At 41.1% G+C, this 19,483-nt stretch overlaps 1 protein-coding gene across 2 annotated transcripts; it reads right to left on the bottom strand.

Annotated features, from left to right (window-relative positions):
- Positions 1 to 227: 227 nt before the first annotated feature.
- LOC110979023 (uncharacterized) lies at positions 228 to 18,733 on the bottom strand. 2 transcript variants are annotated; one of them, XM_022234464.2, is made up of 14 exons: positions 18,544 to 18,733; positions 15,141 to 15,203; positions 12,890 to 13,028; positions 11,576 to 11,668; positions 11,150 to 11,252; positions 7,862 to 8,042; positions 6,525 to 7,049; positions 5,963 to 6,147; positions 5,299 to 5,337; positions 4,287 to 4,382; positions 4,054 to 4,155; positions 3,554 to 3,646; positions 3,221 to 3,377; positions 228 to 2,622 (listed from the first exon to the last, which is right to left on the bottom strand). In XM_022234464.2, the coding sequence occupies exons 1-14, from the start codon at positions 18,617 to 18,619 to the stop codon at positions 2,522 to 2,524; spliced, it is 1,953 nt and encodes a 650-aa protein (XP_022090156.2). In that variant the 5' UTR covers positions 18,620 to 18,733; the 3' UTR covers positions 228 to 2,521. The 2 variants fall into 2 exon arrangements, with proteins under 2 accessions (XP_022090156.2, XP_022090157.2); XM_022234465.2 differs by lacking the exon at positions 5,299 to 5,337.
- Positions 18,734 to 19,483: the final 750 nt, after the last annotated feature.

The raw sequence follows: 19,483 nt of genomic DNA on the forward strand, positions 1-19,483 counted from the left end.
GTATTTGTTGACGAGGGTTCCTTACCCGAGTGCATCAACAATACATGCATTTAAAAAAATAATAAGATACGTGGTTGGTGCATGTGCATCTTCCGTGGACAAATAAAGTCTCGTTAGATACTTGAACCAGGCATCAGAGTGAACATATAAATAATGAATAGTCAATAGTCTCGAAAATACTGTGGAACATACAATTGAAATAACAACAACAGCATATTCCACGAATGTTTGATGAAAATAATTTTATTTCCGAGAAAAAAAAATACATACAAAGAATACAAAAGAGGAATAACATAGCATTCACACTACAAAGGGAAACATTTCTCAATTTCTGATTCATTTGAGAGTGTGCCCATTTATAGTCTTGAACCAATCTTGGGAAATATATACAAGATAAGCTATCTGAAAAGAAATGTGCATTATACTTCTCAATAATGCTTCTGAGAAATTGCAACAGCTTCTTATCACCATTTCAGAACTCCAATTGCTTGGGTTTCCTTCATCACCTCTGCATCTTCAACATTCTAACATCAACAAACAACTGACTGGTCTATGCGCAAGATAACACTTGATACAAAACTAGATACACTGTGATTTAAGCAAATGAGCGTTCAGATTCTCCAGAACTCTCTTTTACTGATTAATTTGCTTAACCTGATAAACATGAGTCACTTTTGTGCTACTTTGGTTCCTTCACTGTACAAAGAACTCCAAATAACAAGCAGAAGTAAACATTCCGGCCTTTTCAAGAAACAAGCTTCGTGAGAAATAAAGGTTTACAGAAATCAGGCAGATACAAAATGAACATGTCCAAATCAGTTGAGAATGCCAAATCAAATCCCCCCCCAAAAACCCAACTTTCCAGAATTAAATCAGCCGCCGTCCCATATTTACAAAGATCCAAACCTTCAATTCATAGAAACTGACCAGTGTTTCTCAACTAAGTCAAGTGAAAGATTGAGATTAATGTTGCTAGATTACTTAGATGAAAGCAAGAAAAAAAAAGACCTCTGGAAGAAACGTCAAAAGTTCTTCAAACTCTGATCACTTCTGTAACATAAGTATATTTCCTGTAAAATAGTAAAACACATTTCCTAGAGAGATTATATTGCCCTGTGAATATTTAATATACAAATAAGTTTCTGTATCTACAGATATATAAGTATTACTGGCAATTTCAAGATGCATTTTTCTAAAAAACTGAATGCTTTACAAATTCTAATTAAAAAATAAAAGACACCACGGAAGCGATACGAAAGAGGAAATATTCAGTGCAAAATGTTTTTGTTCAGCAAGGTTTGCATTAGTGGGAACAACTTCATTGTCCATATTCCGTTGTTTCAGCCTGACTTTAACAATACAAGAGCATGATTAAAATTTGACAGGAACTTTTTTAGCACTGAAGTAGTTTGTACTGTTGCTGTCGACTCAGACCAGCTGGGAACTCCATTTATCACCTCAGTTTTGAAAGACAATTTTACATGGCATTAGAACTGACACACAGCAATGCGTATTCACTGTCGAAGCATTTAATTTAAATAAATGTGCCCAATTACTGTATGTGACACATATACTGTTACAAAATATGCCAAATTCGTGAAAGGACTTCAAATCTTGTACTTGCAATCTAATACAACTTCCTCTTTGTGCATGATGCTTCAGAAAACAAAAACTGGAAAATCAAAAACCAATTATTTGCAATTAATTGTAATTAATTCCACCACCTTTTGAGGACTTTCGAAGACTGAAAAATGACATTTAATGCCATTTTGCAGAATACAGTTGTTTGGGATCATGGACTTGAAGAATCTCCCATCACAGAATGTAAGCATGGGTTACATATCAATATCAAAATCAGTAACATGAAAGTGATTATAACACACCTCTTGCAGGTTCTTTAATCCTGATTGGCTGAAAAATGGTCACATGGGGTTAGCTAGTATAGGCTAGTGCATGAACTTTGCATCAGTGTGAATTGGACGTGTGCCAAGGCATCAAGCATGTGTACTATCCACAGAACACCGCCTGATTGGGCACGGTTTACAGCGCCCTCAAGTGACGAGAACGGTAAACAGCAGCCTGAACACAGGGAAACTACAAACATGTTGAATAGCTTATAAATCAAGCTAACAGCTGAATGGAAACAGTTTGGCGATCAAAACCTGAACAGTTTCTCCTGTAACTTTTTTGGGCAGAGGTGTGTCATAAAACACAACTGGACTGCCATATTTGGTCACTTGCACACATTCATATCCGGCCTGTGAGCACCAAAAAGCATGTCCAGTTTCCCTTGACCTTTGACCCTCGTCTCGTCACCTACAGTCCCTTAGGCCACACAGACATGCACAAGTGACCTCCTCGCCAATCCACAGGTGTGTATCCCTATATATATTCTTCCACCTGTACCGTTGGGTTATATTTCATGTAAAAAAAACCGGGAAAACACTCTGCGTATTTGGTGAATTGATGAAACTTTCATTTTGGATAACTGGAAAAATGTACAGGGGAGGACGGACGCTTGTTACTTTTTCTTGAGTTTGGAGAAAATGCTGCTTCTTTTTCCCTTATCCTTTGAGTCCTTACGCCTTGTTCCTGGGACGGGGTTGAAGGCATCGTCACCATCTGTAAAATGAAGCGAAAATAACAGGTGCATTCAATCATAAGAGTTTGAAGATGCCATGCTGTTACTTCTGTGCGACCAACGATGGGGGGTTCTGCTTGGGTTGTCTGAACAGCACAGTAAGGGCAGGGTTTAAGCATACGCTGGATTGTGGACATGTTGCGGCTGTGGCTAGAAATAATATGTAAGCCTATGGACGTCACAGGTTAATGGCTGTAGCCGCTTCACCATAGATTTCCATGTGGCTACATTTGAAAGTTGCAGCTGTGGCTGCATATTCAATTCAACAGGCACTTATAGAAATCACTAGCTAGAGGCTGTAACCACTTCCCATAGACATGGGTGCTACCCTCAGCCTCAGCCAGTTGATTTGGACACGGCTAAAGTTGTAAATAAAGGTGCACATGTACCACAGTTGAGTCTTACATGCCAAAAAGCACTCAGCAGGTACTAGCGACTTTCAACAAAATGCGCACAAATCTGTCACTTGTGTACACGAAAATGTACCAGAGGGTGGTGGCATAGCAAATGCCTCTGGGGTGTCGTTAACTACATGTATTTCTATGGCTTTCCCAGAAACTGGGTTCCAGAGCTGCATACCTGGGGGTGGAGATGGCTCTTCGGTAATTGATTTCTTCTTGATCAGGACCACATTACCAGGATCTGGCTTACTGAAGGTTGGATCAATGCTGGCTATGATGTTACCCTCCATCCCTGACTGGCCACTCCCGCTGGTACGCCGTTGCTGAGCAACCTCCTACAATCACAGAAAGACGAGACGCCTGCATTACCACCTGTCTATTGTTAGTATGATTTCCGTCATATAGGATGAAGATCTGACTGCAACAAACTGAGGTTAGTTTGAGAAGAGCATTCTCTGTTACAGCAAAGAGCAACTCAAACAAAATTTGTGTTCTCTATCATCTGCCTTACCGCAGCTGTGTAATCAGTCAGCTGCACTCCCCTTGCATTCTTGGCATCCGCAGGAACTGCTGTTTTGTTCTGGCGACTGACATGGACCATGGGCTAGCAGAACAGAAACCGAAAAATAATTAAAACCGGAGGTATAAGCAAAAGATTTAGCTCAACTCAGCCCAACCAAACTCTGCCCAAACAAGTCCAGGACAAACAAATCCAGCAATACAAACTCAGCCAAGCCCAATGCAGCCTAGCCCAACTTGACCCAACCCAGCCAAGCAAGCAAAGCCCAGCCTAAGCCAATCTAACAAAACCTAACCCAACCTGACCTACTACAACCCAATGCAATCCAGCCCAGCCAAGCCCAACTCAACTCCAACCAGCCCAACCCTCCCCAACCCAACTCAACCCAACCTAACCCAGCCCATTCAAACCCAAAATCTGCCCAATCAAACCCAACACAGCCAAGTCTAATGTAATCAAACAGAATCAGATGACAGAGCAGAAGTACTCACATCAGGGTCTGCAATCTCATCCTTGACTTTCCCCATGTAGTTATCATACGTGGACTTCTTGGAAAACATCACTTCTTCATGCTGCATCTTGATGGCAATTTTCTGTCAACATTTAATCAGAGACTCGGAATACAAGCCAGAAAGTACAGATTTTCATACATAAAGAAAGGAAAGACCGTAACAAAATATTCACGTAATCTCTACTCCATGGAGGACAAATGAATAGTCTGTACCTGATCATGCATGAGTTGTTTCCGTTGTTGTTCAGAGAGTTGAGCCGGGGCTCTAGACTTCTGTATCTCTTCTCTCTGTAGCCTCCTTGCAAGTTCCTGTGAAGAGGAGTGAGACTGAGTATGAGTCTGAGGAAAGATGACTGAGCGTGGCAAGTCAGACGCAATTAACTTTGACTGGGACTATGATATGACCAGCTGTTGGAAAGTTGCAGTTCCTTGTCAGCAGCTGCAGTTCCTTGCCAACAGCTGCAATTCCTTGTCAACAGCAGCCATTCCTTGCCAACAGCTGCAATTCCTTGTCAACAGCAGCCATTCCTTGCCAACAGCTGCAATTCCTTGTCAGCAGCTGCAATTCCTTGCCAACAGCTGCAATTCCTTGCCAACAGCTGCAATTCCTTGTCAACAGCAGCCATTCCTTGTCAACAGCAGCCATTCCTTGCCAACAGCTGCAATTCCTTGTCAGCAGCTGCAATTCCTTGCCAACAGCTGCAGTTCCTTGTCAACAGGTGCAATTCCTTGCCAACAGCAGCAATTCAATGTCAACAGCTGCACTTAATTTTTTTGGATAGCTCCCAAACATACTGTCTGCTGGACTTGAACACACGGAAGCTGGTATTCTGTTGTTGCAGATGTCTCCACAGTATGGAGGATATACATGTATGACCGTTGAATATGGTGAGCAGGTCTTCATAACAGCAATTGGGATGTGGGAAAATGTAGGGATGCTGGCATATTTTCCATGACAGGGCAAAAAGCAGTGCTCAAGTGTACTGAAAATGTCTTTCTAGGCCAAATTATGCAAGGGCTTAAGTTCAGAAAAACAGACTGAAGACAAAACTATGAAAAACCTCCAACCTGAAAGAGAAGCATTGCCATGCAATGGATAATTTAGATTCAGTAACAAGTAAAAAACACAAATTCTCAGGGTACAACGATAAGCACCGAGGAAGAATCATGCAAGAACAACTTCCCTGAACCACCAGCCAAGTTTACATTGTAATGAATATATTACCTTTTGTTTTCCACTTTTTGTTGTGCATGTACTATGATGCTACATATCCAAAGAAATTATCAAGGAACCAAGATGTTTCATTCGTCACTGATTGAAACAGTTCATTTGCATAGATTGTCAGATCTTTGGAGGAATCTTCAGGGAATTGAGGGACAAAAAATATCACCAGAGAACCTAGTGGTTTAGCATCCAAGGAATGAACAGCGAGTCTTCACAGATGAATTCATACAAAGATCATAATTGTAAAAAAATGATAAATATATCCAAAAAGCAGCAATGTGGCCATAGTTACTCTGAACAAATTACAAAAAACATGTCAACATATTATAGTCATTACAAAAATAACTACTTCAATGTCTTTATCAAGCTTGCAAAATGATTTCTACTAAATTGACATCATTTTTAGAGAAGGGTATGATTGAAATGCCTGAGGTAAGCTGTTGGTGGTTGTGTGCTTTTTAATTCCTCATAACCATCCATAACATCTGACCTTCAACCATACAAAACCCTACAATAAAACACAAATCTACACAGCTAAAGAAATGTTTCAAAACCTTTCACATGAGACAATCTGAAGTGTTTTACCATTCTTCAAATTCTAAGTACTGCTTTCATTAGACACATGTACACAAAGCCGGAGAGTGAAAAAGTTCCTTTCCCCTACCTCGTCATCTTGGATTTTAGCGATGACATCTGTCTCCTCATCACTGTCGCTTTGTCCACGTCCACTATAGACTGGTGCGCTCTGCTGCCGCGGCAGCTGACGTGGTTTATGCTTCTTGGGTAGGTCTGCCAATGGTTCATCGTCCACTGCTACCGTGAGCCCAGCAACATTTGGCATGAGGTAGTCTGCAGAGTGGAATCATAACATGACGGAGAAGCTCCAGCTACACAATGGATTTCACAATGTGCATTCTGTGTTTGTGACTATTTATCAACATCTGTTAACACATTACCAAACATTCAAAACAAACAAATTTCTGACTTTTAAAGTTCTATTAAAAACACAAGAAGTCAGTCATAGTTATCTCTCATTTGTTAGTTGACACAACATTCTATTCACCAAAGTTGGGTGTTAGAGTTGCGACACCACCAAACCTGCTCCAGCTAGCATGCAAAGTTAGTAGCTTCTTTGAGGAAAAGCATTCATATAATAAAAAGTAGAATGTGTTAGAGAGTTTGAAGATCAGACAGTGGTCTTTCTAAGATGGTTGGTAAACGTGTACCTTTCTTCCCATGCTTATCTTTAGGCTCACTGTGCTCTGGTCGTCTGTGCTTCTTTCTACGTTCAGGAGGTTCCAGCGGCTCTTGCTGGTCACCATGTTGCTCTGTCTCTGCTGGCCTTTGAACGTCTCGCACATCTCCATGCTTTAATGATCTAGATTTGTCTGGGTATTCCAAACTGTTGACTGCTCTTGGTTTGTCGGGATGTTCTCTTGACTCTAGGGACCTATGTTTCCTCCTACGTTCTGGGGGTTCCAAAGGCATCTGTCCATCTCTAGCCTCCTCGGGCTCGGCCTGCCTTTGCCTTTGCCTTTGCTCCGTCTGTCTCAATTTGTCTTGGTACTCCCAAGGGTCAGCCGGTGGTCTCGGCTTATCAGTATGCCTCTTGGATTCCTGAGGCCAGTCTCTCAGTGGTGACTCAGCTGATCTGTGCTTGTGCCCATGATCCCTAGGATAAGTTTGCTCTGGACCTTCTCTATGAGCCCTTGACTCCGATTGCTTGTTGGGCTTGCTTCGATGGCGGCGCGCTTGGTTTAGTTAGGAAGCGGTTAGTGGATGAGGTAAATCCATGCAATGCCACAAGACAAAAGTAAACCCAAACAGCTTGGGTTAGTAGCTTCAAACAGGAAAGGTAACAATCCCTCTACCAAGCTTAACATCCAAGCTTGAACAGTTGGAGATGAAGAAATTATTAAAAAAGAACCTGCTTTCAATTTTATTAATTGGTGGTGTAAAAATAAAACGGCCAACTTTTAAGGAAAAAGGCCAAACAGAAAGGGCTATTTTGGCAAATCAAGGTTCATAACACTAAACAAAGTTCTGGTGTAAGGTCATGAGGCTCAACCATGGATGCACGGCTCTGTGGGGCTAATTTTGCAACTGAATATGCACATGAAGATAGAAGCATGCATAAGCATGCACATGCAGAATAACAGGCCCTGTGAACCTTACTTAGAGTTTTGCATTCTGAATTCCAGTTTCTGGTTTTTCGATTTTTGGTTCCAGCTTTTGGCTGAGTGCATAGTTAGGCTTGGAGATTATATCAACTGATAAGATTAGTAGATGCCAAGCAAAAAAATTGTTCACCTCAACTACCTTACAGGCCATTCTATAAATCTGAGGTCCAAGTTTTCCAAGTCCCCATTTAGAATGCATTTTTAATGTTCCAGAGTGATAAAGTAATGCAAATTAACTGCCACACGAATACAAATAGTTGGAAGTCACTTTCAGTGATGCCAAAGGCATCAAATTTGTGGACCCCAAATTTAAAGAGTGACTCTTCTACTCTCATTCACTTTACTCTGAATACTGAAAGATTTGGCTCATTTTGGCCACTTACTGCTGTCATCTCTGGGGTTGTACTGAGCTCGCTGCTGCTGCTGCTGAATTTTCAATTTCTCTTCCCGAGCAAGATGACGGGCAAGGCGTTCGTCCTCCGTCTCTTGGTTCAAAGAGCGCTGCTTCTGTCTCAAGATTTGCCGTTTCCTCTCCTCATGAGCTTGGAGGCGAGCTGCAAGCTCCTGCAGAAAAAAAAAAAATCATTCTCCATCAGAAATGTCTTGTGAAAGAGTCTGCAGAGTTTGTCAGGACACTGCGGTCTCTACAGAATGTGTTTCTCCTCCTGCAGAACACTAACCAGACACAAAGACAAGTCACAAGACTAGACACAAAGACAAGTCACAAGACCAGACACAAAGACAAGTCACAAGACTAGACACAAAGACAAGTCACAAGACCAGACACAAAGACAAGGCACAAGACTGGACACAAAGACAAGTCACAAGACTAGACACAAAGACAAGTCACAAGACTAAACACAAAGACAAGTCACAAGACCAGACACAAAGACAAGGCACAAGACTGGACACAAAGACAAGTCACAAGACTAGACACAAAGACAAGTCACAAGACTAGACACAAAGACAAGTCACAAGACTAGACACAAAGACAAGTCACAAGACTAGACACAAAGACAAGTCACAAGACTAGACACAAAGACAAGTCACAAGACTAGACACAAAGACAAGTCACAAGACTAGACACAAAGACAAGGCACAAGACTAGACACAAAGACAAGTCACAAGACTAGACACAGGACAAGTCACAAGACCAGACACAAAGACAAGTCACAAGACCAGACACAAAGACAAGTCACAAGACCAGACACAAAGACAAGTCACAAGACTAAACACAAAGACAAGTCACAAGACCAGACACAAAGACAAGTCACAAGACTAGACACAGGACAAGTCACAAGACTAGACACAAAGACAAGTCACAAGACTAGACACAGGACAAGTCACAAGACTAGACACAAAGACAAGTCACAAGACTAGACACAAAGACAAGTCACAAGACTAGACACAGGACAAGTCACAAGACTAGACACAGGACAAGTCACAAGACTAGACACAAAGACAAGTCACAAGACCAGACACAGGACAAGTCACAAGACTAGACACAAAGACAAGTCACAAGACTAGACACAAAGACAAGTCACAAGACTAGACACAGGACAAGTCACAAGACTAGACACAAAGACAAGTCACAAGACCAGACACAGGACAAGTCACAAGACTAGACACAAAGACAAGTCACAAGACCAGACACAAAGACAAGTCACAAGACTAGACACAGGACAAGTCACAAGACTAGACACAAAGACAAGTCACAAGACTAGACACAGGACAAGTCACAAGACTAGACACAAAGACAAGTCACAAGACTAGACACAAAGACAAGTCACAAGACTAGACACAAAGACAATTCACAAGACTAGACACAGGACAAGTCACAAGACTAGACACAAAGACAAGTCACAAGACTAGACACAAAGACATGTCACAAGACTAAACACAAAGACAAGTCACAAGACTAGACACAGGACAAGTCACAAGACTAGACACAGGACAAGTCACAAGACTAAACACAAAGACAAGTCACAAGACTAGACACAGGACAAGTCACAAGACTAAACACAAAGACAAGTCACAAGACTAAACACAAAGACAAGTCACAAGACTAAACACAAAGACAAGTCACAAGACTAAACACAAAGACAAGTCACAAGACTAAACACAAAGACAAGTCACAAGACTAAACACAAAGACAAGTCACAAGACTAGACACAGGACAAGTCACAAGACTAGACACAGGACAAGTCACAAAACTGGACACAAAGACAAGTCACAAGACTAGACACAAAGACAAGTCACAAGACTAGACACAAAGACAAGTCACAAGACTAGACACAGGACAAGTCACAAGACTAGACACAAAGACAAGTCACAAGACTAGACACAAAGACAAGTCACAAGACTAGACACAGGACAAGTCACAAGACTAGACACAAAGACAAGTCACAAGACTAGACACAAAGACAAGGCACAAGACTAGACACAAAGACAAGTCACAAGACTGGACACAAAGACAAGTCACAAGACTAGACACAAAGACAAGGCACAAGACTAGACACAAAGACAAGTCACAAGACTAGACACAAAGACAAGGCACAAGACTAGACACAAAGACAAGTCACAAGACCAGACACAGGACAAGTCACAAGACTAGACACAAAGACAAGTCACAAGACTAGACACAAAGACAAGTCACAAGACTAGACACAAAGACAAGTCACAAGACTAGACACAAAGACAAGTCACAAGACCAGACACAAAGACAAGTCACAAGACTAGACACAAAGACAAGTCACAAGACTAGACACAAAGACAAGTCACAAGACCAGACACAAAGACAAGTCACAAGACCAGACACAAAGACAAGGCACAAGACTAGACACAAAGACAAGGCACAAGACTAAACACAAAGACAAGTCACAAGACTAGACCAGTCATAAGACCTGTCACAAGTACCAGTCATAAGTACCAGCCACAAGTATGAACACGGTGAACAATGACAAAGGAATGCTTTTGTTGCAGACTTGAATAGCTTGTGACTTGACAGACTGGAGGTCTTGTGATGGTCATAAGAGGTGTTGACTACAACGCTGCCCTTTAGTAAAGAAGTTGTTCTGTAGAATTTCTGCAGAGAGGCAGTAGTTAAAGCCTCTTAACCACTTCGTATTGGGGTGCCCGGTACCGGAGACGTTAGCTTTATATCCGCACAGCTGGGGTGCCCGAAATCAGACAAAGGAGCTGGGCCTTGTAACAAAAGGCCGTACTCAGAACAAAAGACCGGGCTGCTGGGAATTACCAACATTTTCTCAGTTGTCTATAGCATAGGTAATCCGTCATTGTTTTGAAAGAGTATACCACTGTTTGCAGCATTCAGCGTGAGCCCATTACAACCTGGGACAAAAGCACTCCAGAGCTCGAGCAATGAGCAATACAATACCGCTGCATGCTAATCTGGTCTGCATTTGAAAAGACGCCAGCAACACACTGGGCCAGTTTCGGAAGCAAAAGAAAATTACATAACACCGCACAATCTGGGCTCTCTTTACAAGGCAGCAGGCCTGGCTGAAATACTCGGATTACAGATTCTTCTACGGCCCAAATCAGCAGAACTCTGGAACAGTGTGAAATGACAGGTTACTCTGCTAAGCCATTGCACACAATCTGACGGTGTTCTCTGCAGACCCCACAGACTTGTCAACCATCAATCTTACCTCATCTGTCTCTTCATACTGCCTCTGTTGCTTCATCTGTCGTCTTTCTTCCTCCATCATTTGTCGGTACAGCTCCTTGGCAGCCTCCTGGTCCCTCTCCTCACTGAGCAAAGTCAAAGGTCACAACTGATCAATGCTCACCCGAGGTCAAGGTTCATCTTCAGACACAGTATGTATAAGTATTGAAGCACAAAATATGCATGCAAATAAAGACACGTGGAAGAAACATTAAGGGCAATTCTCGACCACATATTTTAGATAATAGTCTCAGTGGCAGGTGCATGCTACGAACGACCCAGCAAAGCTCTTAGGAACACGAGTCCGTGTGCATGATGAGTGACTTTCTTGCTTGTCTGGTAGGAACAGAGATACCTAGAGATTCCCCTCTCGCAAGTTTCATATCACACAGAGAACGGACAAATTTACTTCTCTCGTTGACGTTGCTCTCTCATCTTCTGCTTCTCTTCCTCCATCATTTCTTGGAGGATTTTTTTGGCTGTCTGGGCATCTTCCATCTCACTGCAAAGGTTGGGGAAGAAAATTGACAAAAAGAGATCAAAGAATGAGGAAAAACTTCTACATGGTTCATTCGGAGTTCAAATACCACCAGCTGTTTTTTTTTGTCACAAAAGTTTAAATTGCACAATATTTTCCAATACTGATACAAGGGAATTCCATCATTGAACTAGACCTTAGTTTACTTGTTGATTTGGAATTTTATCTCAGCCCCGATGCATTAGCAGAATGGCTTTATACTCCAGTGTTAGACTTCCATATAGAAGAACCCACATCAGGAGTATGCCTATGAACATCAATGTACAAAGGGAACGGGGGACCAAAACCACCCAGTAGAAAAAAAGTCAAGAGCTAAAATATTGCAGCTTCACAGAACCAATGGTCTGGGGGACTGCAGGTGCGTGGACCTATGGATGTATGGAATCATACACTGTTGGCAGGGTTGTAGCTATGCCGGGTGGCGGCGGGCGGGGCCGCCCAGCTCTCGTAATCTCCGCCCGGTATTTGAGGTAATTTTGAGCCTGACCACCTGGCACATATTTCATTCCCGGAGTCGGTAATATTTCTTTAAAAATCTAAACATTTCTCATGGATGTTCCTATATGCAGCACTGCACCAGGGGCTCTTAAAGGGTCCCTCAACCCCTGGCCATGACCTGCGAGAGTTCACTTGCTGCGCTTCGCCAAATCATTACCCAGCACTAAATTTGGGCTGGTGACAACCCTGACTGTAGGTGTACATATGTACATGTATGGAAAAATAGCTTCATGCAGTGACCTACATGTACATGTATGGAACTGGCAGACCTTGAAATCATAGGCACAAGAAACAGAGGTGTATGGAACTGCAGGTGTATGGAAATATAGCTTCATATAGTGACCTACATGTACATGTATGGAACTGGCAGATCTTGAAATCATAGGCACAAGAACCAGAGGTGTGTGGAACTGCAGGTGTATGGAAATATAGCTTCATATAGTGACCTACATGTACATGTATGGAACTGGCAGATCTTGAAATCATAGGCACAAGAACCAGAGGTGTGTGGAACTGCAGGTGTATGGAAAAAAAGTTTCATACAGAGGCCTACATGTACGGAAGTGGAAGACCTTGAAATCATAGGCACAAGACTCAGAGGTGTATTGAACAGGGGCACAAGTATGAATATGTAGGTGCACAAAACTATGGAACTTCAGGTGCTACTAAATAATTTGGTGGTCTTACATCTGGCGGTTTCTCTCAACTTTTTCATGTTCCTCTTTGAATGCCTGCAGTGCTTCTTCGTCGGCTGCTGTTTTAGCCACCTTGATGTCTGACCTGACTGTCCGCCGTCTGTTAATGTTGCCCGAATAGTGTGTGACATCTGCAACGGACAAAAACAGCAGTTACCTCTGAAGTATCCTTACTTTCCATGCACATCAGTGGGTCAAAAGCAATGTTCAATTTGTGTCAGTTAAGAAAACTATACTTGCTTGCTTAGCTTTGCTCCAGTTCCAAGTTACTATTGAACAGGTATTGCACTACACAGAAAATCTCATTGCAAAAGCTTCGCACAGACATACTGTATGTGCATCACACTGTGTGGCATTTACGCTGGTTAGTACAATAGATCTTCAGTGTGCTCAACCTAAACAGCTTTGGCCTCTGCCTTGCCATTTCCTCATTTACAATAAGGTTTCCCTACGATACCCACAAAGCTGTTTTTCCCCCATGTCTGGCAATTTGGGAATTCTTCCTTGAATGGGTGCTGTACCTACGTGTGCATTCTTTTGAAAGAATTTCTGCTAAGCGGCATGACATCAAAGCTTGCATTTCAGAACCTCAAATGACTTAACAATACTGACACATTCAGCTAGCCAGAGAATCTAAACATCTTTCAAAAGGATATGTGAATAACTCAGAACCCCAAATTATGTACTGTTTCTAAATGAGATTGAAGAGATTACAATCACTTTACATGTGGCTTGGCGTCATACGGGCACTTTGAAGACAGAAAGGTCACAATATGTCATTAATCCAGCACAAACTAAAGTTGGGCAAAGATCAGACTCAGTTTAAAGTGAAGGTAGCCTGAGGGATTTCAGACTAAAGAAAAGGAAGCAAAATGAAAGCTGCAATTCTTCTTACGGTATGTATATTGAATTAGCTAATAGACTTTGGATGACTCATGCTGTCAAGCAAATGCCACTGTGAATACACTCACAGCGGATGAACAATGTACAACTCATGATCTACCGATCTATAATTTCTAGATTTCCTGATTTCGAGCGAGAAACATTTTCCAACCCTCACTTCCCCAAAACCTGATGCAACATCGCCACATTGTGGAGCTAAACTCAGTATGTTTGACACACGCCCATGTCAGTTTCAACAAAAATCTCCCCCCCCCCGACTGTTTCCTGCATCAGAACCACTTCTATTTATCGAGTCCCGTCATTCATGCCTCAATAGTTTCCCAACAAAAGCAGGGCCGTCCTGTTGGACATTATGACAGAAATGTGCAGCCGTGTACATCCATGTACGGGTAAGCTGCTGCACTCATTCAATGTAAAAGAGTGGAAAACACCACTCATTATGAATACGGCTCTTAAAAAAATGAAGTTTGGGTTTCAAGTACTTCACACCTACAGAGTGGTTTTCATTCTGGTCAAGGGTGAAAAACCACTCAAAAAAGATGCCAACTTCATTTTGAAGAGTTGACAACCGTTCCCCTTATAAGACTCTTTGAAGAATGTTTTTTTTAAAGAGTTCCATATAGGGATGCCACTTGACATCCTGTGCACCAACCCTATGAGACTAGTCTGAATATTCTCAGTGTTTTTCCCCTCCAAAATTAAACTTTGCTGGACAAGTGTCTAATAAGTTACTGTAGGGAATAATTACTGGCGTCCATATGGAACTCTTCTCATTTTTTTTTTACTTTTCTACATTTAGAGAGTACATATAGGAGCAGAACAGGTGAAACGCATCCAAACCACCATTTGAACTGGTTTGTGTCTGATAGACAAGTTGTATGTAATTTGCTACCTGTATTTGAGCAGGTCACTGCATAAAAGCCCTTTGCAAGCAGGGAGTCCGTCAATGCCGAGTATAGATGTGAACATCAGTAAATCATGTTCATGTAACTACAAGCAGTTATGGGATTTCAAACACTGGTACAATTTTTCTGCGCCCATTCTGGAATACATAAAAACAGTACCTAACATTGGGTTAAATGGGGGTGCTGAAAAAAGTTGAAAGAAAGAAGTCCAAATGATGCTGGCCAATGATAAGAGATAACGTACACTGTACAACAGGTGCCATTTGGGTTTATTGAATGGAGCAAGTGGATATTGTGCACCTGCACATGTAAGGGACAGATGTCAGAAGATACGACTAGCATGTATTTTTCAAAAATGGTTGATTTCACGTTTCATACATTCCTTTTCTCCCTTTCCTAAGCCACCTGTCACAGCCCAAACCAATCAACACTTACTCTCTTCCTCCTGGAGTTTGTAAGCTAGAGCACCATCTTCGAAGACGGACCATTCTTTCTGGACTGAAACATAACAGAAAACATACAGATTATCAAAAGTGAACAAGCACGTACGGTGTATGCCGGCCCAGAAAGGAAAACCAACATTTGAAGTCAAAGTCCGCTGAAATATAAAGAAAATGTAGTGTCTAAAAGTTTGACCCCTTTGGAGCAAAATGCATGAATTGACCTAGTTTGTTTATTTGGCAACATACCTAGATGCAAGTACAGTACATCATAGCGATAAACATACAAAATGAAACCATGTTTAATACTTTCAAAGCAAATGGCAACACGACATCAAGAATGAGAATGGACCTGTGTGAACAGGCACACCTTCATGAACGACTTTAAGTCAAACCTCGTTGATAAGAATAATGTCAATATAAGATTCTGCCAACAAAAATACACAAAAATTGTCAGTTCCCAATCATTTCTTGATAATACCAGGTTCCTGTACATATAAACTGGTAATTTGCCAACACAGAAAAACCACTTCAGTTAAGGAATTTGAAATGTACATGTACATTAATGTACACATATGTACACCTACATGTGCATGTGCACTGTAAGTGTATCATGAACAACTTTGGGAACGTAAACATGTACATGTACAGTGTATACATGTGCCAGGGGCAAGATTGGAGGAAAATTAAAAATCCACGAAATAACCACCAGATGTTTTGAGGGTCTAGGGGCAGTGTACATGTAAGGTCTATGGAACATGTATGAGGTTGTGTTTACCGAAAGGCAACCCTTCAAATACCCATTTCTTACGTTCTATAATAAATTCTTACATGCATACGTAAAAAGTGTATAGCGGAAAACTTGGAAAAAAACCTGAAGTCAGGAAAATCTTGATGAAAAAATCCTGAAATCGGGAAAAATTCTGACAAACCACACCCCTGATGTTCACCCATACATCTCCACATACACGGGCACACATAAACTTGTGTAGGTTTAACATGTCAACTACATGTACATGGATGTGCACGTACAAGTATACCAATGTACATGTACATGTATATCCGTACATGTACCAACCCAGTACATGTACATTTGAACATGTACACCAACACAATTCTATACCCAACAGCCAAACACAATACCATACCCAAGGTTGTTTTTTTCAGTTCCAAGCTTTTTTTTCAGTGACCTTGTTCAGATATCACAAAGCACCATCACACGTACATCAAGGGAGAATTTTAAAGGTAAAAACTGGTGTGACCATTCTGCCCACCTTATGATGAAGACAAGATCAACCATTAAAATTGCCCAATTCAGAAATTTTTACACTTAAAAACTCCCAAGTCTGCAATATTTAAAACATGTCACTCTCTGGAAACACTGAATGATTTCATTCCAAAAATTTCACCTTTTTCCTGTTTCAACATAATTTTCCACGAACAAACGCATCCACTTTCTACTTTCATTGATACCATTGGGCACATAACAGGACGGTTTACCTACAAGTATTTGTGTATCTAAAATGAGATATTTTCACCTGTATGTAAAATTCCTGCATTTATTCCGCGCACTAGCTCACTGTTCCAACAGTCGACAATCAATAATATCAACAACAATGATATTATCCCACTGCATAAACCTCGGCAATGTACAATTCTACACAAGCGTGTAAACACCAGGTCTCTCTAGGTGTACATGTAGATATTAATTTGCTTGCAAATGCGAGCAACATGTGGCAAAAACGTGCACAAGAGAGATGCGTGTGATGGTGAGCTTCCGTGTCCAAACATGCAATGCTACTCATATAGTACAGTCAGCTGCCATAATTTTGATCCCTGCATATTTTGACAAAAATTTCACTCTGATCACTTTCAACGGCGTGAAAATAATGTATTGGGAAAAAAACAAATAACGCATGCCAGGTAGTCGGTTGCAAGTGACTTCAATTTACGTGTTCAAATACATGAACATGCAATATGTAATATGCATCAGTCCATTTTTAATTTTTATGCAGTTCTGGGCACACTGCGTTAGATACAGATAAGCCTACAATTAAATTGGAGACTGCACACACATGTAGAAAGAGCAGTTATCTTTGCTGCCATTGTCGCTGCATAGCAATGGGACTGGGAAGGAGCTCGACTGATATACCTGAGATAACCATGGTAACAGGTAGAAATTGTTACATGTAGATATTGACAGCTGTTTGGTGAGTATGAAAAATCATGTTTCAGTGGCCGTGTAATATTCAGTGCTCATCAAACAAAAATATTACCAAAAAAAAAAAAAAAATGAAAGGTCTATGTTCCTGAATACATGCAAGTTTGATAACATTTTCTGAGATGCCCGAAGCTAAATCAGCATTTTTGCCGTGACCCATAACAGCCATCAGTTTTTGATGATCGGTAAAGAGTTCCATATACATGTATCCATGGACCCCAGGAATTATTCCTGTAGAGTGACCCGTTAGCCATCAGAAAGCAAAAACATGTCCAAGAAAGCTCAAGGAAAGAGTTCTGGGCAACACTTGAACCTGTGCACAAACCTATGAGAGTGAGACTTGTCTGAAAAAACCTGTTTTCTAAGTGGGGCCTACATGTAAATGCTTAAATAAAATTTTCTCAGAAAGAGTTCCATTTATGGATACCACTTGGCCCCTTGTGCACAAACCCTACGAGACTTGTCTTAAAATTCTAAGTGTTTTCTAAGTAAATGCCTTGGTTTTTTTTTTCCTCAACTGAACTTATCTGGACATGTTTTTGCTTACTGACCGCTGATACATGTACATATAGGTCCCTGTAAGATAAAATTACTGGGATCTGTCTATGAAACTCCTTCCATTTTCTCAGCGGAATTTCACTTTTTAGGACACGTTATCACTTTTCTTATGGCTATGGTTAATTTATGGAAATTTAATGTTGTTCATATATGGAACTCTTTCCAAGTTTAGTTTAGGCAGGAAAATACCAAGTCATTACTTAGAAAACACATAGTATCATGTGGTGTCCGCATATGGAACTCTTTCTAATGATTGTTTCATAGGCCCTAATTACATAAAATAGTCTGGGACCCAAAGCAACGGAAGGAGAATAGGCGTAGTTTTATACAGTGTACATGGACGTGAATAATTTTCCCTTGCCGTAGCGTAGTTTTAAGTGACAACATTTCCTTAAAAAGGCAATTTTAGCAGTGCAAACGTTGAAGCATATTCTTAGAAAACACTGCGAATTTTTCAGACCAGTCTCATGGGGTTTGTACACCGGATGTCAAGGGATGTCCGTATATAAAAGGATATAAAAGGGCCCTCCATGGCCCATGGCATGCCATCTTGCATTGCAAAAACTGAGACTGTGACAAGATGGACAATCCGACATGTCCGATGACAACACGGACTTACTCTCTTTCACTTTTCCTTTTGGCTCTGTCACCTCTCCATTTTCGTCCACTCCCGATCTTACGACACTTGCCGCCATCTTCTTCTCAGAGTACAGCACTTTCCGTTTTGAGATGCTTCAAAAGTGAGCAAAAATTAACACCGAGGAGCTATTGCGTTGACCGGGGCCGGGCGCGTAGGACCATATCGGTCACCCGTACACGAACAATGTCATGTAGATGTACAGTCTAGTCGCACCATATTCAACGCATTAGTCATACAACTACATTTTTGATCGAGTAGTTCAATCCGTACAGAGTTGATAGACAGCGCCCTCCATTGAAGGGAATAGTTTTTAAACGCTACTGAGTGAAGATTGTTGTCTCCACCTCAAACTGATTGTTCAAAGACAAAGTAGGCTTTGATTATTGTTGAATTATCAACGGTAAAATTTAGAATTTCATAAATACTGCCCTCTTTCTATAACTCGGCTCAGCTGTGCCACATAACTGGGCTAAAAGCTATTTGCAGCTGGTCATAAAAAAATGCTAGAGCCGTGACTATTTTTTAGAAAAACATGTTGCCATATGCCTCATTATTATGCGAGAGGCTTTTAAAAACTGAATGAGGACTGCACTAGTCAATAATAATGACACGAGCAAGGGTTGTTGTAACTTCTTAGTGTATCGTGGTGGTCGAGCCCATGGAGCAAAAAACAACATATTAAAATCAACCAATTTTAAAAACAAAACCAAACCAGACAAAACAATGCAAACAAGTGAAGTGACGCATAACCAGCAAACATTGCTGGTATTATTAAACAGCGAGCTAGCTGACAATTGTTTTACCCTCTCGGCGGTGGCGACGGCTTGTTTACACGTATTAAATAAATGATTTAGAATGTTAATTTTAAAACACTCTCCTGTTTAGGTATTCAGGGGGTATTTGAACAGTTTTTTCAGTA

This window comes from Acanthaster planci, linkage group LG16 (genome assembly GCF_054643075.1).
Source record: "Acanthaster planci isolate LZ-2023a linkage group LG16, COTS_SCS, whole genome shotgun sequence".
Classification (NCBI taxonomy): Eukaryota; Metazoa; Echinodermata; class Asteroidea; order Valvatida; family Acanthasteridae; genus Acanthaster; species Acanthaster planci.